Source organism: Nansenia antarctica (assembly GCF_963989245.1).
Source record: "Nansenia antarctica genome assembly, chromosome: 20".
NCBI lineage: Eukaryota > Metazoa > Chordata > Actinopteri > Argentiniformes > Microstomatidae > Nansenia > Nansenia antarctica.
The window spans coordinates 16197861-16220846 of NC_137693.1; the positions used below are offsets into that span (position 1 = coordinate 16197861).

General features: G+C 46.9%; 1 protein-coding gene across 1 annotated transcript in view; it reads right to left on the bottom strand.

The window, feature by feature from the left end:
• The window catches only part of mtmr4 (myotubularin related protein 4), a 67265-nt gene that overhangs the window by 13279 nt on the left and 31000 nt on the right, over positions 1-22986 (bottom strand). Inside the window, exons 3-11 of the mRNA XM_080550096.1 lie at positions 17449-17538; positions 9753-9869; positions 7165-7247; positions 6548-6714; positions 5276-5372; positions 4066-4179; positions 2489-2688; positions 593-721; positions 100-211 (exon numbers count right to left, since the gene is read on the bottom strand). Of these exons, the coding sequence (XP_080406222.1) occupies positions 100-211; positions 593-721; positions 2489-2688; positions 4066-4179; positions 5276-5372; positions 6548-6714; positions 7165-7247; positions 9753-9869; positions 17449-17538 (1109 nt within the window). The remainder of the gene's footprint in view (positions 1-99; positions 212-592; positions 722-2488; positions 2689-4065; positions 4180-5275; positions 5373-6547; positions 6715-7164; positions 7248-9752; positions 9870-17448; positions 17539-22986) is intronic.

The following is a 22986-nucleotide window of genomic DNA, read 5'->3' on the forward strand; positions in this document are numbered from 1 at the left end:
TAGCCTTACGGAGGCCTGGAGAGGGGGATGAAAGGAGGGGAGGAGGAGGAGGAGGGGAGGAGGGGGGGGACCTGGGAAAGGTCAGACGGATCTACTTACTTTCCTGGGTCAGGGATCTGACTGCAGACAGCACGCAGGGACTGGAAACTGTTCCTGATGGAGTGGATGTTGGCCATGCCCATGAACATCACCTCACAGTTGGGGTAGTACTCTGTAACACACACACACACACACACACACACACACACACACACACACACACGCGCACACGCAGAGACACACAGACACACACACAGACACACACACAGAGACACACAGAGACACACAGACACACACACAGAGACACACACAGAGACACACACAGAGACACACACAGACACACACACACACACACACACACACACACACACACACACCTTGTTATCTTTGATCAAAAAATCTCTTCTCATCTGTCAAAGGAACAGACAAACTGTTGTGTGATTTGACTTCTGAGGTAAAGTTGTTGATTCTAAATCCAGAGAAATCTGAAGTGGTTGTTGTTGTTGACAGTAGATCCCACAGAGACGGTGGGGGGTTCGGGGGGGGTACTGACCTTCACATTCGCAGCCACCACCCTTGGCCCGGTTGGCCACTGCGGCGGTGTAGGAGCGGGCGTCCAGGATCAGCAGCTTCTGAGGCGCCGCGTTGGCGTCAGGGCCTGGACATCCTGTCAGAGAGGAGTCTGGGGAGGGGTTGAGAGACATGTAGAGAGGACGAAAAATGGAGGGGGTGGAGGGAAAGAGAGAGGGGGATACATGTAGACAGGTAGAAAAAAGTAGATAGAGAGGGGGGGGGGGGGGGGGGACAGGAAGAGAGACAGAGCGGGGTTAGGGAACATGGATCGATAGCTCTGGCTCAGCTCGTCCCCCGGAGGGAAATCAATAGCTCCGCCTGACCACTGCGGCCTTCGCTCAGCGCCACGGCGACAGGGGACAATAGTACGCTAGTTCCCATCATGCCACTCTCACTCGGTCAACGCCCTGCCATTTAGAGAACCGATTCGCAGCGTGTCATCCATGGAAAAAGTCTCGGAAATAGATTCTCTTTCTCTTTCACAGGTGCCCAACTGTGGCTGGTGATTTCCAGCGTTGTGTTCTGGTTTTAGAGAAGCGGTTTCTAGAACAGAGCTCTCAAAGCGGAGAGCTGCTCTAAACTTGGACACTAGCCAAGTTCCTGTCCAGACAGTGTAGCTCGTTTACAGAAGTGTTCGAGACAGAAACTTGGGAGCGTAGACGGTACGTAGCCCGACCAATATAGTCCCATCTGCATCGGTGTCACAGTCACTTACACACAGAGAGAGCAGAAGAGACAGAGAAAGGGATGCTCGCTCCCAGAACAGGCCCCATAATCTTGGCCACCGACACGTAAACAAGGCAGGGAACAAAAAAAGTGTCACAGCCATTTTACCCTAATGTATCCGGTCCTCATTGGGGACAATTTATCCTCTGTCCTGCCCTGATGCATGAGGGCGAGTGTGTGTGTGTGTGCGTGCATGTGTGTGTGTGTGTGTGTGTGTGTGTGTGTGTGTGTGTGTGAATGAAGACATACTGTAATTGCACATATAAATAAAAATGTATTCATATTCCCAGTGGCGTATCCCCAGACACTTATGTTCAGTGAGATGTCTTCATTGTCTGTTCTGGTAGTTCTCATGAATTATAAATTAATGAGCTAAATCTGCTGCAGTTTGAACCACGCCTACTAGGTTCAAAACACATGGGTGGGATATACTGTATCATAGCATAATTACCATAAGTCATGCTTCACTTGTGGTCAGCCGAGCCATCTTTGTATGTAGTGTCAAACATGCCTATGTCAAAGAGATGACTTGGGCAGATAGTGGATTTGGAATGTAACAAGCATTCTGATGGCATCATAGGCAATAATGCCCAGTGAATCAGCAGTGTTAGGAGAGTAGAGTTAGGCAGATATCTACATTTGGCCAAAATATGACTTCAAACAGGCAGAGGACAGAGGGAGTTCCCCTCATACTTCACTGGGACAGTAAACAAGAGTCTCAGTCGACCGAGCTGGTAGATAATAGGATAAAAAACACTTCCTACAAGTTTCAACAAGTCACATTTAAGACCTTTTTAGACCTATTTGAATAGAATTTTAGACCTATTCGCGACACCATATGATAGCTTTTTGTCATCCTCGAGGTGATGAAATTAGGGATTTCACTGCCATACAGACATAGAAGGAAGCGAATTGGCATTTTTTGGGGTTCCAGCTTGATTCATTTCCGCGTAAATAGATGTGGTCGGACTGATTTCCTTGCAGGATCTAATTTTTAAGACCTAGCACCTCATTTCTAGACCGAATAGCTGACATTTTAGGCCCTTTTAGGCCTTATGGGTTGGATTGCTGGATTTTAGACTTTTAATACTTTTAAGACCATCGCGGGAACCCTGAAAAAAGGAGATAAGAGTTGGGCGTGAGTCTTTACCGAAGTCGCTGTCGGAGCCGTCAGTCCCGTCCCCGCGCGGCCGGCAGGCCGGGGCTCCGCAGGCCACCCTGGCGCCGGGGTCCATCAGACACGCCTTGGCGATGGAGGTGACCAGGTACTCATCCTCCGTGTTCCTCCAGCCCCACCAGCTGATCTCAGGCTGGCTGCAGCGGGCGATCACCGCCCCGTTCCTCTGGTGTCTGTAGAGAGAGAGGGAACACACACATGAGAGTATGACCATTCCGCTGGTGTCTGTAGAGAGAGAGAGAGAGGGAACACACACATGAGAGTATGACTGTTCCTCTGGTGTTTGTAGAGAGAGAGGGAACACACACATGAGAGTACGACCGTTCCTCTGGTGTCTGTAGAGAGAGGGAACACACACATGAGAGTATGACTGTTCCTCTGGTGTCTGTAGAGAGAGGGAACACACACATGAGAGTATGACTGTTCCTCTGGTGTCTGGAGAGAGAGGGAGGGAACACACACATGAGAGTATGACTGTTCCTCTGGTGTCTGTAGAGAGAGAGAGAGAGAACACACACATGAGAGTACGACTGTTCCTCTGGTGTCTGGAGAGAGAGGGAACACACACATGAGAGTATGACCGTTCCGCTGGTGTCTGTAGAGAGAGAGAGAGAGGGAACACACACATGAGAGTATGACTGTTCCTCTGGTGTCTGGAGAGAGAGGGAACACACACATGAGAGTATGACTGTTCCTCTGGTGTCTGGAGAGAGAGAGGGAACACACACATGAGAGTATGACTGTTCCTCTGGTGTCTGGAGAGAGAGGGAGGGAACACACACATGAGAGTATGACTGTTCCTCTGGTGTCTGTAGAGAGAGGGAGGGAACACACACATGAGAGTATGACTGTTCCTCTGGTGTCTGGAGAGAGAGAGAGGGAACACACACATGAGAGTATGACTGTTCCTCTGGTGTCTGTAGAGAGAGAGAGAGAGAACACACACATGAGAGTACGACTGTTCCTCTGGTGTCTGTAGAGAGAGAGAGAACACACACATGAGAGTACGACTGTTCCTCTGGTGTCTGTAGAGAGAGAGAGAACACACACATGAGAGTACGACTGTTCCTCTGGTGTCTGTAGAGAGAGAGAGAACACACACATGAGAGTACGACTGTTCCTCTGGTGTCTGTAGAGAGAGAGAGAACACACACATGAGAGTACGACTGTTCCTCTGGTGTCTGTAGAGAGAGAGAGAACACACACATGAGAGTACGACCATTCCTCTGGTGCCTGCACTGCCCGGGCAGGGACACACTCAACATGAGACGACAACCAACAAGGCATGTTAGAATAGGCGGACGACAGGAGATAGAAACACACACTGTCTTTGGGTTATTGTGAACTGATTGTATTTTTAAAAAATATTTTTGGCCATTTAGCAGACGCCTTATTCCAAAGCGACTTACTACAATCGATACGTTTGACTAAGCGAGTGAACCGTCAATCCACCAGTCGTAGCAGGAAGAGTAATCTAGCTCAGGCCCGGGGCCATTGGCAGTCGTCGTGATAGAAGAAGAAAGAAAGAAATATTTGTTGTGTCACCGTACCTGTAGACCACCACGGGGATCCTCTTCCAGGACCGGAAGGATCCGACGCTCTCCAGCTCCTTGTCGGTGATCCACACTGGGACCAGCAGCTTCTGGGGGTAACTGGAGCACAGCCTGGGGGGGGAGAGGAGTTAGCTATACGTTACAGTGCTGACAGCATACCATTACGTAATCCACACTAGAAAAGAGGAGAGGAGGGGGGGGGTGTTTCACTACTGCCAGTAGACAGACGTGAGAGTCTCTAAAAGCTTCGGGACAGAGAAAAGAATCATTCACAGTGAAGCGAGGGACATTATTAAAGTCAGTCCATAAAGACTGTCTGCAGCTGTAAGGGGGGGTGTGCTTAGTGAGAGGGGGCTTTCAGATGGCGGAAGATAGATGTCTCGTGCGTGCGTATGTGCGCGACACGGAGCCCAGCAGGTCCAGACGTGTTTTAATTACCCAGCTACCCCTGTGTGTCTGTCACCCTCAGCATGGCGCTCTCTAAGGCCCCCGGAACGGACTGTGCGCCCTTTACCGCCTGATTTATTTACCCAGAAGGCACCAGGGCCTGACACACAGGTACAAGCACCTCTAGAGGTGGTGGGAGGGGTGTGTGGGTGTTGTGCAGGGTGTATTGATGTATATGTTTTGATCTTTTTAATTCATTGTCTTATTATGTTGTTAAATGTTTCTCTATTTATTTTCTATATGTACCTATTCTTGCCAAAAATGTTTTATTATTACTATCCTTCTTTCCTTTTTCTGTGTTTCTTTATGTAAAGCACTCAGAATTGCCCTTTGTTGTATGAAATGTGCTGTACAAATAAACTTGCCTTGATGTGTGCTTGTGTGAGAGCGGTGCATTGTGTGAACAAAGAGTGACCGCTGACAGAGTCCTTTAGTCTAAGAGTTAAGGGAGGACCGCACACACACACACACACACACCCTTCAGTCTGTCAGTGAGACGACCGGGCCTCTACTCCCTGTTCGACTGCAGCCATTCTACTGCTCAGACCCGTCACACACACACGATCAAGAGCTGAGGGCAGACAGAGTTCAAACACTGACGGCCTCAAAACTCTCTTTGAAATGAGTCACTCTCTAACCCAGCCTCCAAGCACCGAGACTGGAGCCATCTAAAAATGTTCATTACATTTTTTCATTGATTTTAAATGTAAATAGGAGAGGGGATCGGCTGTGGATAAGGGTGTCTGGGGGGGATACTTACTTGTAGTTGCTGTTGATGTCAGACACCCTCCACGCGTTCTGCATGTCGAAGCCCATCCGCCTCACCTCCATGTCCAGCCTCTGACGGACATGATCACCTAGGAGACCGAGAGGAAGGAGGGAGAGAGAGAGAGTGAGAGAGTGAGAGAGTGAGTGAGAGAGTGAGGGAGTGAGAGACCGAAGAGAGGATGATCTGAGATGAACAAAATCCATGCCTCCGTGTCACATGCTTGAGATTAGGGCTGTCAATGTTAACGCTCGCGATTAATCTGGAAACGCGTAAAAAAAAGACACAAATTAATCGTATTACCAAGATATATACATAATAGAACTACAGACATTAGATCCTGCATCCATTCCAGAACCTCCACTAGCAGTGGTCGAGGGTATCTCATATGTAATAACATGTAAGCGCAGTGGGTCCGCCGTGTTTCATATTACTGAGAAGAGATTGGATTTGACCCCCGCGGTGCCTCCAGATGAGATGGAGCCTGAGCCCAGTGACTGGACCGCTGAGCCATCCTGACTGGTGTTTAATAATGGAGCTTCTGTAATGGAATCCTCAACGGACCTCCATCTAATATCTGTAGTTCTAATATGCATGTATCTTGGTAATATGATTCATTTGTGTGAATGTTAACGTGTTAGCATTGACAGCCCTAATATATATACACACACACACAGAACAATAATATAAACGCAAAATATAAATATATATAAACACTTTTTGCTCGAGTCAAAATCAAAGATTCTTTCTCTAGGTATACAAAAGGCCTATTTCTCTCAAATTGTGTTCGCAAACTTGTTTAAATCTGTGTTAGTGAGCACTTCTCCTTTGCCGAGATAACCCATCCACCTGACAGGTGTGGCATATTGTGACGTTAGAATTATAAGGTTCTATCCCCATTTTTGTCAAAATTTAGTTTTTTACATAATCTGACCCATTAGGTGTTTATTAATGCCTGTGTGGTGTTATTTTTGAAATGTTGACATTTTTGAGTTAGTAATTAATAAAATACAAAGGTTCCATCTCACAAAACATAATGGAATGTAAAAACTTTGACCCTCAATATCTCTGAACTACCCTAAACGGAGATAGAACCTTATCATTCTAAACGGAGATAGAACCTTATCATTCTAAGCTCACGATATCCAGATGCTGATTAGACAGCATGATCATTGCACAGCAGATGTGCCTGAGGCTGGTCCGGTGTGTGGGTGTGTGGGTGTGTGTGTGTGTCTGTGTGGCTGGTCGGGTGTGACCTGGGCTGACCTGGGCGGCAGAGATGGAGGTGCTGGTCCTCGTCGTCGGCGCAGCCCCCCAGACACCAGGCGTGGTAGGCCAGGGCGAACAGGTCCTCCTGCCGGGCCGGGTGGGCGGTGGCTCGGTGCAGACGCTTCAGCCACTCCTGGCACTGCTTGAACGTGGAGAAGTGGCATCTGAACACACACACACACACACACACACACACACACACACGGATCAGGAACAGAAAGGAGGGGATAAGTCAGGGATGGTGAGAGAGAACATCCTGTCATTCATTCTCAATCTCCCTCCTTTTCAGAACCCAAATGATAATGCATACGGTGTGATACGGTTCTTCTTCTTCTTCTTCTTCTCCATTATTAGGTAAAAGCCATGGGAACACTTCAGGGGTCTGAGGGACACCAGAGGTCGTCACAGCCACAAGTCGTCGTCACAGCCCTACGCATTCCCCTGCTACTTTGTTTTCTTGAAACTCAGTCTTTAAGAAAAGCATCTTAAAGCCGACTTCATGATGTCATCAATGTGTTTATTAACGTGTGGTGATGATAGCAGCGTCTTTGAGCCTCGGAAAAACGCTATATAAATGTAATGAATTATAGCAGGTCAGTGGGTTCTCTCTCTACCTGACGACTTTGGAGTCCTTGCAGATGATGTGGAGCTGGAACATGTCTCTGCTCTCCACGCTCTCGATCAGCCTCAGAGGCACCTGTAGGGGGCGACAGAGAGGGGGCGCTGAGTCACACAGGGAACCTCAGACTAGACAGCACACCTCCTCTACTAGCTGCCTGTCCCCACGTCTAGCACACAGTAAGTAGACTGCAGGCAATGAAAGGGAAAACTGTTTCACACAGCAAAAAGGTACAAACAAAAGCCGACACTCATGGTAGACTTACCTTCCGTGGGGGTCTTCTGCCCCCCTGCATACCTCTGTTAGGTATTAATAGAAACAATTCACAGCAATGCCTACATTGAGTTTGTTGACTCCATATAATCAACAGCATCAATGTCATGTCAGAAGAACATTACCAAGTAGCAGGTTATTACATCGTCAAGTCGCTAGTCTCCTTTAACTTAGGAACAAGTGGAGACCTATCCGAGTCTACGGAAGCCCAAGCCTGCCATACAGAACGCACATCTCATCCAGACAAACAATCAACTCAATCATCGTTACTAGACACTATTAAACAAACGCTGGCACCTAACACACAACGACTGAGCAGTACTAAGAGGCCAAGGCTGGGTTGTCTGCAGTGCAATCTATTCTAGAACGTTCAGTCACTCGCTCATGCTCGACCCCACTGGTGTTCAGCAGCTCTAGCTCTGTTATGGCAGAGGTGCTAATGAGGTCACTCCAAAACAGAAACAGTTACACAATCGTCGATGAGGCGTCGACCTTCATTTGACCTAACCGCTCAGCGTCAACATATGACTGCGGGTCATCTGACTGGGTAGTTGAGCGACCGTTATCATGCCATAATACAGACGAGCTTCGTGTCTTAAAGCGCACAGAGTGTCCGAATAAACCCCAGAGAGGGCGTGTTCGAGCTTCACTTGAGGGCGTTCGATATGGTACAGTATGTGGGCAGATTGTGAGGATGACGTACAAACATGCCCGCGTGCGTTTGAAAGTTCAATCACAATTTGTCCTCAGTGCACTTTAATCCAGGAGCCGTCTGAACAGAGGTGGACTGACAGAGCTGTCTAGACTGGGAGGAGCAGGAGGGGGGACGTCACATGGTACTCACAGAAATCTCATTGTCCACACCTGGGTAGGTCTACAACACAGTGACACCAGGGAACAGAGAAAGGGGGGGGGGGGGCACAAGACAGGGGAGGAAATGGAGAAAGAAAAGCTATTAAACTAAAAACAAAAAGGAAAATGAAGGGTTAAACGTAGAGCTAACGCTAACATCAAGAGTGGTAGAGAAAGTCAGGCAGAGCCCATAGCAGAGCGATACTTTTTTTGCACACCGCCAAGTTCAGAGGAAATGATGGCGGAAAAAAAGACAAACAGAAAGGAGAGTAAAAGGACAAGGGAACACAGCTTCACAGCAGGGGAATATGGCTGAGGGAGTAAGATAAGGGAGAGGGGGGGGGGGGTGTCTGGCTAGCGTTCATTTAAAGTTCAACTGTGCCTCTGAGGTCAGTGCTGGACTCTGCACAACGTCAATCCTACATCAGCTGATTCCTTGAAATGTTGCAATACAGAAATCCTCCGACAAAAAGCCTCTTGAACGTGACGCCATAACTACCTCCCCACCGGTAACTACCTCCATAACTACCTCCATACTACCTCCCCACCGGTAACTACCTCCATAAATACCTCCCCACCGGTAAACGAAGAAAAAAATTCGAAACATTTTGAAATCACCTGGAAAAACGATTTTAGTTCTAGCAGATGTGTTCGTGTTGAGCAGAGCCCTGTGCTAGGTAGGTGGCTGGAGTTCTGGGAGGAAGGAGGGATTTCATTGCCAGCGAATGCAAACAATCGTGCTGTTTGTATTTGGGCAAGGTTTGACGTCAGCGGGGAGAGAGGGCCCGCTGGATGCCAACGCCGGCGCGGCGCGGAGCCTCTGAGACCCAGAGGTCACGTTAGAACCCTCCAGCCTGGGAGATCAGAGGCGGCCCGCCCTCTCCCGCGGTGCCCCGCACGGGGCCGGCTTACAGCCAGCCAGGCCCACAGGCTGGGGAAGGCTTTAGCCTACTTGTAGTAAAGTGCACTTGGTGTGAAACAACATTAGGATTATTTGCCTTGTATATTTATTTCCTTTACGATCCTCCTCTTGCTGTATTTTTTTTTATGCTGTATGTAAAAGCACTACCTTCATTATACTTTCTTTTATTTCTTTTGTTTCTTTTTTATTACTACTCGATCTTTTCAGTTTGTAAAGCGTCTTTTGAGTGTCTAGAAAAGCTCTAATGTATTATTTTTATTATGATTATTATGATTATTATTATTATAATAATGCACTTTGAATTGTATGAAATGTGCTATACAAATAAACTGGCCTAGCCTTGTAAGCAGCATGATGTGCTGTACACAGTTTATATGGGAAATGATGGCATGTTCTCAGTCTAACAAGCATAGCCTCCCTCTCACGCTATAGGCTCCCTTCATCCTCAGCTCTCTGTTCTGTTCTCAGGGTTCCACTCGGACTGAATCCAGGCATGACTACCCCTGTTGACTTGATTCCAGACTGCCGACTCTTACATTGATGATGGACTCCTTGAACTTGATGTGGAGCCTGTAGTTGGAGATGGCGATGATGGCGTCATCGGCGCGGCCCAGATACTCCACCCCTTCCCCCTGAAGAGCTGGGAACGGCACCTGGGGGGGCAACCAACACCAACACACAGTTACTAAAACATCAACAGACAAAGTTACAAAAGACATCAACACTAGCCCTGGGGGGGGGGGGGGTAGTCCACCAACATCGCTAAAGGAGAATCCAGGCTTATTCTTGATCAGCCTCCTGAGACTTACAGAGATAAGCCTGGATTTTCCTTTAGCGACGTTGATGCAATACTCCCCCTGGTGATGAATTGCCCATGGGTGTTTTATGCATTTCCTCCAAGGGTATTAGTCTTCGGATGATTGTGGTGATCCCTGTAGAAGACAGGCTCTCGCTGTCATCTAAACTGGGTTTATGCTGTTGAGGAGCTCCAACACCGAGCTCTGCTTCAACCCAGAGAAGGAACAGCTTAACACTAGAAGAGCCGTGATGGGGTCACAGTGACCCCTGTGAGCAAAGAAAAGTGATATCTTTGCACTCGATCAAATTTCAGGACCCTCCTTTCATGACTTTTCCTAGATATGTGCGTTCTACCACCCAGTATCCTTACATTTTCTAAATCACATCAGGATAAGCTAATATCAAGCTAGTTTGCCGTTTTTCTCTGTAGGAAGCAGGCTAAAAAACAAGACAGTCAACTAGTGGCCGTTGTGTGTAAGTAGCAGATTTACATTATAAAAAGGGGGTCTATTAGACCCCCGAGGCGGCTCTACTAGCAGGTAAAAAAGGCACGGCTGTTCTAGTGTTAACTGGGCATGATCATCCCCAAACCAGGTCTCCATGGCTGGGTGCACTGCTGGAGTAAGCATGGGGCTTTGGAAGTCTTTAGCCCAGTGTTACATTTGAATCTGATAGTGTTCCAGGTGCTTTGGGCTGGGGTTGCTGGCGGTCTGTTCTGGTACACAGGACCCCCCCCATAGGGAGGAGAGAGAGCCTGTCTGAAACCCCCCACTACAAACAAGAGACCTCACAGACAACAGTCTGTCTGTGTCGTGTCCAGAGACTCAGAAGTTGGCCTCACAACAATGAACGGAGGGGCAGAATGTGGACAACGGGAGTTCAATAAGACGAGCTCGCGGATGTCCAATTAGCACACGGGCATCCGTGGCATAAAAGGATCTCTGTGAGCGTGAGCGTTGTGGGTGAGCCTGAGTGAGCAGGCGGGGGGGGGGTGTCTACATGGCTGATGGTACCGTGATGCCGTTGGAACAGTCCATTAACATTCCTGCTACACGACGCCCATTTTATTGGAGCCCCAGCACAGGCCAGGCTCCAGGACGAGACCCCCCGCATTAAGATAATTGGTTCCCATCAGAGGAGAATAGAAGACATTTTGAAGCAGTGCATTAGCTAGCTTTAAAACCCAACCAGGTGGAGAGAGACACAAAGCATGCTCGTGCCCAACATGGAAATAAGTCATCTAAAAATGGGAACGCGTTAGCGAGCCAAAGCGAAACCAAACATTAAACCCTCACTCGTGTTTAATCCATCCTCTTTCAACTCGACGAGCGCGATTCAACGTTCCGCAGCACTTAACCAGAATTTAATAGCGAGAGTTTAATAGTGACAAATGCTAATGCTTCCTTATTTATTTGAACTAGCGAGTAACGTTAGGGCGACGGACGTTTAACAACAGCGTCTGAATGGGATGAAACCGTGCGGAGAAAGAAAAGATAATTTCCCGCTGCCCGGGACAAAGCTCTTCTCTTGGCTGGCTGGCTGGCTGATGAGGGCGGTAATGCAGACATGGGAGAGAGGTCATCATGTCTAACCGTCTCTCTCTCTGAGCAGAGCGTTAAGTGATCCGTGAGTGGCTTTGTCCTTCCCATAACCAGGGTCTTCTTGGCGAGCGAAACAGAACATTATAATCATTCTATTTCTGATGCGCATACTGTTACCACAGTGTTGCCCGGAGACCACATAATACTGCATTGGCTCATCACACATTATGTGCTGAGTCACTCTAGGAGCAGAGGACCTATCGGAGCATGAAAACACAGGGCCGGCGGTCTGAAGGAGCGCTGTGGTAAGACGTCTGAAAAGCAGCTCGGCTTGAAACAACATCATTACCCAACGCATGACATAGGAAAAAGGCACAGCCAGTAGTGTACAGAAAACAAGTCAACAGCATGAGTATATGACTGTGGGGACCGAAGGGAACATCTACTATTAACATGTGGATGTTCTCATCCGCTGAAAATGACGTTAAGAGCAACTTAACCAAATGGACCTTTCAAAAATAGAAAAAAAAACTGTCTCCTCGCAGGCTTCCTAAAGGAGTCGTCTCACGTTCCTCTGGGCGGTGCAGGTTAAACGCTGACTGTGCATCACGACCGCCGGGGCCCTCCAGAGACCCTCCGTTATGGAGATTAAAAACCCTGATGTCTTATTCATGTTCCCACCGCTGCTCATCTTTCACAGACAGAAGTGCCTGGGTGGCTTACTGGCCAGGCAGCACAGGGTGGGGCGGGGTGGGGTACAGAAGTGCCTGGGTGGCTTACTGGCCAGGCAGGACAGGGTGGGGCGGGGTGGGGTGCAGTTGGAGGAGGGGGTAGGACATGTGGCACTGCAGTTCCCACACTGACCCTCCAGTCTGCAAGGTGCACAGCACCATATTTGCTCCAGAGGCCCCGCCCCCGCCCTTCCTACACCGCCCCCGCCCTTCCTACAAAAAGGAAAACACCCTCTCCCCCTCCCCTCCCCCACGTGTCCCCAGCACTACCTTCATTATACTTTATTTTATTTATTGGGTTTCTGTTTTTATTACTACTCGATCTTTTCAGTTTGTAAAGGGTCTTTGAGTGTGTAGAAAAGCTCTATATAAGTCTAATGTATTATTATTATTATTATTATTATTAAAACAATGCTATGTGCTCTGCCCTAACAGTGAGTATTCTCACATAGGTGTTTCTCCTTCTCCAGGTAGGATAGGGGCAGTGGTGCAGTGCAATGGCGATAGCATCGTTATGGAGATCTGTTGCTTTCGTATTCAAACTGGACAGGGTTCCAGGGCTGTCTGGTACTGAGAACGGCAGAAGTACCAGCTGTTAGGTTCTGTTACAGCAGTACCAGGAGTATGGCAGCATGCTACTCCACTGTTGAGGGGGAATTAACCAGTCCTGCTGAGAGTGTGGTAGTTAACATGCTGTGCAGACTTGGAGCACATTAAACAAGCTTCAAAACGTAGGTGGATGAGTCACTAGCAGGCAGCTAGCGTAGCAGAAGAGATTGTGTCACGTTTTCCCCTCTACGCAGCCTCTGGCAGGGCACATAAAAAGATGGAGAGAGACCGAGGGAGAGAGAGAAGGGAAAAAAAAGAGCAGTGACTAATATTTTCTGACTTGGCGTGTGAGTCGTGCCTTCCAGTCAAGCTCCCGCTCCAGAGAGAGGAGAGGGGAGGGCCTGTCAGGGGAACCGTCACAAGAGCAACCGCACAGAGACGCCGAAAAGTAGAAGAAGAGTGTGACTCCTGAATAAAACATAGTTCTGTAAGTCTCATAACGCATTCAGAAGTCTGCTCTGTGGAGGCTGTGGAGGGAGACACACTCAGGACAGTGTGGATCGGCCCGAACGAGAAGTACGCTTCTAAACTGCTTTATGAAGCAAACCCATTCTCTTCCTGTTCAGAGTTCTGTGCTCTTCTGTGGCAGATCCTTAGAGTCCTTACCTCCTGGACCTGTATAATGAGCCACAAGAAGGGCTGTTACTGGAGCCTATGACATCCCCTCTGTGACACTGTGGTCGATAACGGACCTTGTAAGGCATGCTGGGATGGGATCTAGTGACAGGTCATGGCAGGATTAGCCTATGCAGGGTGAACCAATGCAATTACTTCTAGTCTCTGTAGAGGAGATTGTTTTTACCTCACATAGTGAGTTAAGAGTACTCGAGCAAGTTTCTATTACTTATTGGTGTGCCAATTAAAAATGTGGAACCTTCAAAGATCGACTCAGTTTGAGTTTTTAAAGGGTACCATGCCCTCGTTAAAATGAAAAACTAAGTGTGCAGTAAACGTGTTTGTGCCCAGAAAATATGCACCCCTCCTTGTGTGAATTAGTGACAATTATTCAGACGTATGACTCAAAAGTTACCATTTACATTTGTACATTTTTGGCCTTTAGCAGACGCCTTATTCCAAAGCGACTTACAATCGATACATTTGACTAAGCAAGTGAATCATCAATCCACCAGTCGTAGCAGGAAGAGTAATCTAGCTCAGGCCCGGGGCCATTGGCAGTCTCAGTGATAGAAGGAAAAACGTAATATATATAGACACTGGAGAACAGAGAAACAGTAAAAGGAGGCAGTAGAAGTCATAGGGGACACAGTAAAGGGGGAAGCAGGTGTCTCAGGAGACGCAGTGCTGGGGGTAGTAGATGTCTCAGGAGGAGCAGTTAAGGTGTAACCTGAAGAGATGGGTCTTCAAAAGTTACCGGAACGTGGAGTGCTTATTTGATTCATTATCATTATCTTCTTCTGACTGTTAATCTGAAGGCAGTCCACGGACCTGAGGGGAGCTGAACCGTCACCAGAGCTTGTAGTGCTTATTCCTTTCCAAGGATGACAGTATTATCTGAAAACAGTCAGTTGGTCAAAAAGGTGCGGCCTGAGGTGCGCTAACCTCTTTGCACACTATTGTGACGTTTTTAATAATAATAACCCATCAGTTTAGCCGCACCATCAAAACATGAATCAGCGTTACCTTGAAACTCCGAACAATCTCTATGGCGAGATGTCCAAATGGTGTCAGAGAGAAAAGTGTGTGACATAGGAACGTCGGACAGACACCGACCCATACTCCCCTCCCCCCGATCCATACTCCCCTCCCCTCATCTCACTGCAGGGGACAACAACTTGACGCCCTTTCCAAAGAGCAGGAGTACTTCACCTCTGTTCAGGATCCAAGGCTGCAGGTGAGAGCCTAGAGAGTTCCTTAACCCAGAAGGGCTCCAGGTCTGCAGATCCACACAGGCCCTGTCCACCCTGCTGTTGTGTCTGGTCAGACCTGTATACCTGCATGACCTGACCTTTTGGTATGACCTGACCTCCTGGTCTCTTCAGGTTACATGTTAACTATCCCTCCTAATACCTCCTCATCCCATCTACCCCCCTGTACAGTTGTTCTACTATAAAAATAAAAAAAAATGCTTCCTTCTTTTAGGGGCCAATGGCCCCTGGTCGTAGCACAGATTAGCCTACTTTGTCTTATGATGACTGATGGATAGATGATTCACTTACTTACAAAATGTATTTGTGGTAAGTTGCTTTGGATAAAGGATCTGCTAAAAGCCCAAAATGAAAATAGGCTATGTAGGCTATGTTTCAAAATAAATGATAGGCTAGTAGCAATAAATAAAAAGGCTTTCACAATAAATGGGCACACTTCAATAACACCGTGTCTTTTATGTTGGTCGGTGGTGCAGTACTTTAGTAGTGCAATACCGCGGATCTTTTGGAAATGACACATAAGAGTGCTCATTTCATCCGGTGATTACATGAGGCTATAAAACCCTCGTTTCAAGATGAAAAGGAGACCGTCATAAAATGCCGATGGGGAGACATTTCTCTACACAATCCTAAGGAGGATAGCCTAAACATTCATGTTTGGTCAGTTTAACAGGCTATCAAAGGAGTACACGTGTGGCTCTTCTGAAGAGCATTCCCCCATGTCAGGTCATGTGACTGACTAAAAGGTCACCGTGGGTGGCGGCGGTAGCCTAGAGGTTACAGAGGCCCGGCTAGCGATAGGAAGGTCACCGCTTTGATCTTCCCGCCTCAGGAGGGAGCTGCATGTGCCCTTGAGCAAGGCACATAACCCCTAAATGTTCTAGGGACCACCGACTATGTGCCTAGAGCAAAAAAAATACCCAATTCCAACAATTGACTGACTGAGTGGATTGCATGGAAAATAAAACATTGGTCTTCTTCACCATAGTACCATTAGAGGAAGTCAAGTGAGAAAATGAAACTGCGTCTAACTATTCTGTCCGTGTCTGTTCCTAAAAAATACAATAACATTGCTTGAGTAAGCTGCATGAGCCTCTTTTAGTCCTTTCAGCCTTACTTGACAATGACCAACCCTATCCTTCACTCTAGGCTGTGCCTCTTTACTGTGCTCATGACATTGATGATTGGTGACAGGGCCTCACAGTAAGAACAGGGTATTTAAAAGGTAAATGTTCTGCCTTACAATGGCCTCTCATTCACCCATTCACACACCAAGCTACCATGCAAGGCGCCGGCCCGCTCATTGGGAGCAATGTGGGGTTCAGAGTCTTGCCCAAGGACACCTCGACACGTGGACAGGAGGAGCCGAGGATCGAACCGCAGATCTTGCGATCGTTAGACGCCGGCTCTATTCCTGAGCCACAGCCGCCCCACATCTTTAGAGAATAGCACACGGTGTACTGTGTTCCTTAGATAGAACAACATGAACATAGAACGTTTGTAACAAAAGGATTTCCAGTTGCAACTGACTCCCAAGGTCTCCGTCGAAAAGTGCTTGACCATGTGACAGTAGGATCTATTAAAACCTGACTTAATATTCCCACGGTAGATTTCAAGTTGTGCTTAACACTAGAACAGCGTTCCTTTTTTACCTACTAAAAGAGCCACCTCTTTACAATGCTAAGCTGCTATTTACACACAATGACCACTAGTTGGCCGCTTGTAAATTAGCCTGCTTCCTACACATAACTGCTAAATAGCTTTATATTAGCTTATCCTGATGTGATTTTGAAAATGTAAGGATACTGGGTGGTAGAACACACATATCTAGGAAAAGTCACTAACCCTGAGTGCACAGATATATAAAAATAAAAAAAACTCACAGGCTAGCCTCACGGCTGATTTAAGTGTTAAATCACCAATGTTAAAAAAAGTACACACATTGGAGTAGAATGTGAATCTCATGTCATAATGTCCCCCTGGGTAGAGAACCGTCTTTCCCAGAGGGCCTAGAAGAACAGCATGTGTGGAGAGATCTGATCAGCGCGAGGCCGGCGGAGATAACATGAAAGCCCAATAAAGAGGCTGACCCATAGGCGGCCTTTCTCTAAATTAATGAAGCTGTATCGTACATCTCGAAAACAAGAACTGAAACAAAACCTTTTCACTTCCTTCATTCTCATATTGGTATTGTGGGGGAGATCCCAGCACTCAGTCTGGTTGTCAGTCATCATGGGGTTTTTCCAAATTCTTATTTTGTCTTTAGAAAAAAGCCAACAGCCTGAAACTCCACAGAAGGCCAACGTAATCTGACACTGTGCTCTCCTCCAGAGGGTTCTTTCCTCAAGAAAACACCTTCCAAAAAAAGAAAAAAAAGAAAACACCTTCCTCAACAGATTAGCTATGTGGAACCCGACCCTCGCCTGGGCTTATCTAGCTGGCCTGGGTGGGTGGAGGTGGGTTAGGGTTAGTGTCCCTGTGGTTTGGCCAACGAAAACAAGGTCAAAAATGGGGAAAAAAAGACACACTACTACTGCACACCAATCTAAAACAGGAGAATGTTGAGTACGATACTGTCGTTTTGTACGGTAGGTGATGCTAGACATTGGTCTCTGGTGAGAGGTCTCTGGTGAGGGGGGGGGCGGTCGGCCGTGGAGCTGCACTCACCTGAAGGCCCTCGTCCTCCTTCACCAGCTCCTTCTGGGGGAACAGGTCCTTGGCCTGGATGTACTCCAGACTGGGGGGGCCCTCTTCACCCTGGTAGACACAAAATGGTAAATGGTAAATGGACTGCACTTATATAGCTATGCACTTATATAGCGCCTTTTCTACTGCTCCAAAGCTGCTCCAAAGCGCTTTACAACGGCCTCTCATTCACCCATTCACACACACATTCACACACCAATGGCGGCAAGCTGCCATGCAAGGCGCCGGCCCGCTCACTGGGAGCAATTTTGGGGTTCAGTGTCTTGCCCAAGGACACTACGACATGTGGCCAGCCGGGGCTCGAACCGCCGATCTGCCAACCTTGTGATCGTTAGACGGCGACTCTACCTCCTGAGACACAGCCGCCCCACAACACAGCCGGTGAGACCACCCTCCCCCTCGACCGCTTCACGCACTGACAGCACATGGCTTCACCATCAGAGATATGACGAGAGGATGATCGATCGATCGTCACAACACACAGAGACACATACAAGTCCTTTTGATGAACCTTTTTTTCCCCACATTGCATAACTAGTGTGAAATTCAGCTCAGCACTGTCAGGGCATGGACACATTTATGATCAGATCACTAAAAGGTAAACGGTGCACACACACAACATTGTAGTTTGTCTGAGCTGGGGTACATTTCAGGCCAGGTGGTAATCCGCCATCGTAGGTAGTGTGTTGACAGGCATCACATAGCGGATTAAATATTGACCACGAGGGACCTTGTGAAATTTCACTGCCGAATTGGGGGTAAGTTGAAACATCTTAGCTTTGGCTAATTCAGACAAAGGTGGTGGGGGGGGGGGGAAACTAATTTCAATTTTAACATTTTAGTCTCACAGAGGACATGGGATTGGTTGGGGTCAGGCGGTGATATATGGTTGAAGTCCTTCAATAACCACAAAGTAGCTTTGGGGACTTGGCATCAGTTGAAGCATGGCACACGTCAAACATTTACCCAGCGCATGATGCCAGGCCTGTAATCTTTGACACAGGGTGCCACAGTCTTGAGTCAACAAAGGAGTGAAGACTGGATTGGTCACCGCTGGGCTGCAGCACACAGCTCAGTCTGAAACATCCAGATTTAATCAGGGCTGTGTCGTTCAGTCGTTTTTCATCTAAGAACATGTTTAAGCAAAAGGGACAAAGGGACATGCTGATGCTCTGAGATGATGTGACAGTTGAGGTGCTGGTAAATGTGTGAAAAATGCATCTGTTCCTCTCTATTAGTAGGTGTCAGTATGTCCAGTGTGAGCCACAGAGTTGCGCTTTTAGTAATGTTTTCAGAGCTGGTGGAGGTACTCACTACACATCAAATGTTGTCCCTACATGCACAGTTTACTCTTTTGGAAACAAAACTGACTTATTCCATATTTTCTTTTTTTGACTAAGGTCATTCTGAAACACAAGGGTCTAACAAACCTGTGTTTAGAAATAGGAGGAACATTTAGTCCCGTCAGTGTAAATCCCTCCATCCAAACCTTCTGCAAAGTGGTTGAAAAAGGAATCCTGGATAAATAGCTAAATAATTTCTCTCATTCGAACATGAACCCCGATGAAAGATTGGCCAGAAGAACTTTCCAGAGACAATGACATCATTGTTAAACCTGCTGATAAGGGGGGTGCGATTGTCTTGCAGAACATGGCTAATTATTAAAAAGTGACACTGCAACAAGTGTCTTATCTTGATATGTGGATAGAGTTACATAATGGGAGCCTCATTACCACACTGTACAAGACAAAAACTGACCGTAACACTTTTTTCTAGCTAGCAGTGCCCAGTGCCCAGAGCTCTAAAAAAAATGTCTTACCTCGGCTAAAAGTCAATTTTACAGACTGACACCCCTTTGCCATTCTGATGAACTTCATAGAGAAATGAACCAACGCTTCCTAGAAAGGGGTTATTCTACTATGTGTAAATGAGGCTTACCATACTGCATATCTAAACCTAGATCTGCCCTGCTGAGAAAAAGTGTCAAAGAAGAAAAACGTTATTCAGTGTCTTGTATCACCACTTCCACTCCTCAGGCCTGCATGGTTAAGAACACGATCCTGAGATATTGGCATATCTTGACCACAGATCCAGCCCTCACCCAACATGTTACAGATCCACCTCTTTTTGTTTACAAATGTAATAGTTTGTGACCTAACCTGTGAAACAAATTGGTTAGAGACAACATGTTGCCTAACCCTAAACAGACCCTTCTGGCTCCCCTTAAACAGGGAAACTACCCTTGTGGCAACTGTGCCCAGTGCCATAACGCTCATAAAACCAACTGAAACAATTCTAGTAAGGGGATTTATCACATGTAATACTAAAACGTGTTGTGTACTTAAAACGCCTGTGTGATAACATCTATATTAAAACCAACCGCCCCCTCAAACAAAGAATCAGTGAACACCAAAGTTCCATAAGACACAAAGTGAGCTACCTTGTAGCCTGTCGTTTTAACAACCCCTCCCACCCCGTGTCCTCTCTTAGGTTCCAGGGCATAGACAACCCCTCCCACCCCGTGTCCTCTCTTAGGTTCCAGGGCATAGAGCAGATGACTCTTCAGAGAGGGGGTGATGTTTAACAACCCCTCCCACCCCGTGTCCTCTCTTAGGTTCCAGGGCGTAGAGCAGATGACTCTTCAGAGAGGGGGTGATGTTGACAGGAGGTTATGCCAGAGAGCTTTTTTGGATCCACGCCCTAGAAAGTCTACAACCCCTAGGTTTGAATGAGGATTTCGATGCTATGTTATGCTATGAATGAATTACTTTAGACCCTATGGGCCGGTTTCAGAGACAAGGCTTAAGCCTAGTCCTGGACTAAATCACACTTTCAATGTAAAATCTTCATTGAAGATGTTTTTTAGTCTAGGATTAGTCTTAAGCCTTGTCTGTGAAACCGGCCCTAAATGTTCTATGCTATATGATGGCTACTGCCTGATGTCTGCATATGGTAGCATTTAGGGGTGGGCATCAATGATCGACGATCGATAATTGATTGATAAGGATCTTGGTCGATCACAACATATTTTGCTCGATAATCATTAATACATTTAGTGGAAATTAGTTTGTCCACGTTATGTGTGAGAAATGAACTTTGCATTTGCCTTCGCATTGAATTTCGCAACGCAGTACGGCATGATGCAACAAGTTACGCCGCTCATTGCAAACACTGCGCAGTGACATATAAATACAACACGACGACGACCACAATGAAATACCACCTGCAAACAGTACATCCGACCCTGATTGCTCCTTCGCTACCTTCTCAGCCCTCCATCACGTCTCATCTAATACGCGGGAGGTGTGATGCACAACGAGAAGAGAAAGTAACGATGGCCATCTGCAAATTAATCGAAACAGATATTCTGCAGCTCAGTTTTGTCGAGGGTAGAGGATTTTGTGCGCTCATGCAAATAGTCGAGCCAGCATATCCTATTCCATCGCGACGTTCCATAACCAGGCGCATAGAAATCAAGAATAAAGTTTTTTCCCCAAGGAAAACATGCTTGTTATTTCTGCCCTAGGCGTTGTTTTAATGAAAAAAAAGCTTATCAATTAATCGATAATTGATCGTTAATTCTTGTGATTATCGAAAAAGAAATGTTGATCGTTTGCCCAGCCCTAGTAGCATTACTCTATTGTTTTTTGTTCTGTTATGTATATATATTGTAAATATTTGATGGTGTTTCTTGTCTCACTTGTGAATTTTGCTTTTCTAGTGACTAGAAAATCTAGTCCACTAGATCTAGGACTACAATTCCCTTGATGTCTAGCCACTAGGTTAAATATTTGAAACAGGTGTTGTGCCAAGTGATGTTGTTTGAACCCTTTATACCACTGCATTCACTTGTCACTGCTTTATGCCTGAAGAAGGTCTATGACCGAAAGCTTGCAATGAAATACTGAAATTTGCACAGATTTGAGTGTGCAGATGCTGCTTTTTCACTCTAATTGGTGGATTAACAGAGGCCTACATAGAGTAACAGATACTTTGAGGACTAAAAGAAGCGTAACGGGTGAAATACGTCCCCCAATGGATAATGAAAACTATTTGGCACAGACATATAATATTATTATTTATAATAATACATGTGATGATCTGATGCTGTGGAAATGGACACCACACACAATCCCAAGTCTAGAAAATTGCAGAATTTCCAGAGAAACTGCAGAAATTCCCCGAAATTCACACCACAACTACCACCACCACAACAACCACCACCACACCACTTCTGCTCAAAAGGGGGATTTCAAGGTAGACTTCCCCCAGACAGACAGCCTGTGCCCCTGGCAGACAGCAACCAGCCAGGCTAGGATAACTAATAATAGAGAATCGTTTTTTATTCTCAAAGTCAAAACTTGAGGTCACACAGGTAACCCAGACAAATCCTAGTGAACACCATCATGTTTCTTCCTTACAACGCCATGGTAACCTGGCCAGCAGATGGCTGGGGCTGGAGGGACAGTAGGAAGGAGGTGACCTTGAAAGGCGAGTCGTGACAGTCTCAAAGCATCAGATAATATGCAGCCAGTAAGAGAAGTGGTTTGGGATTTCACAACTTTAGGCTCAGTTACAAATGTCTATTTATACCATCAGAGGGGGGGGAAAGAGACACAACTAATGTCCATAACAATAGCTCTTTATCAATGTTGGCACAAGGAAATGTTTCTACTGGAAAATGACATTTATTTCATTTCTAAAGAAGCTAACAAAGGGCAGCCATTATGCCAGGGAGAAGGAGCACAGGCTTATCACCGTCTTGTAGCAAGTCCATTTAAACAGCAAATCTATGTAAAGCAACATCTTATCTTATTTTACAACTATGCTGCAGAACTGACTAGGTTTTGTACTTGCCCCTTTATCGGGAAAAGCGGAATTCCATTTTTAAAGAATAAAATCAGCATCCGAGGGAAGGAGCAGAAACGTGTTTACGCTTGTTTAACAATATTTATTCGAGATTAAATGTATAAAGAAACCATGGAAGGCTTAATTCAATAACTCATTGAGTATGGATGAGGATCCTAAGGCACATTCTACAAATACAGAGCTAAGACTCAACTCTCAATGAACTGGAAGTGAAATGTGACAAAACTCAATGATCTGTCATCTTATTGGTGGTTAGACTGAGAGCCAACACACACTGTGCCTCCCCGTTCCTCCAGCAGGAGGTTACAGCTATAATCCACCCCCCCCCCCCCCCTCTCTCTCTCTCCCTCCCTCCCTCCCTCCTCCCATCCCATCCCGGCTGTCCCAGCAGCAGGGGCTCAGCTCTCTCCATCCCTGCTGCTCCTCAGACACAGTGGGGAGGAGGGGGGGGGGCAGTGGGGAGGAGGGGGGGGGGGGGCAGTGGGGAGGAGGGGGGGACAGGGGGACAGTGGGGAGGAGGAGGCCACCAGGACCAGACCAGACACTGCCAGCTGAGACACACACCGCCACACGGGCGGCTTCACTCCACACGCAGCGGGCCTCGTACTGGCCTTATATCACTAATGAATA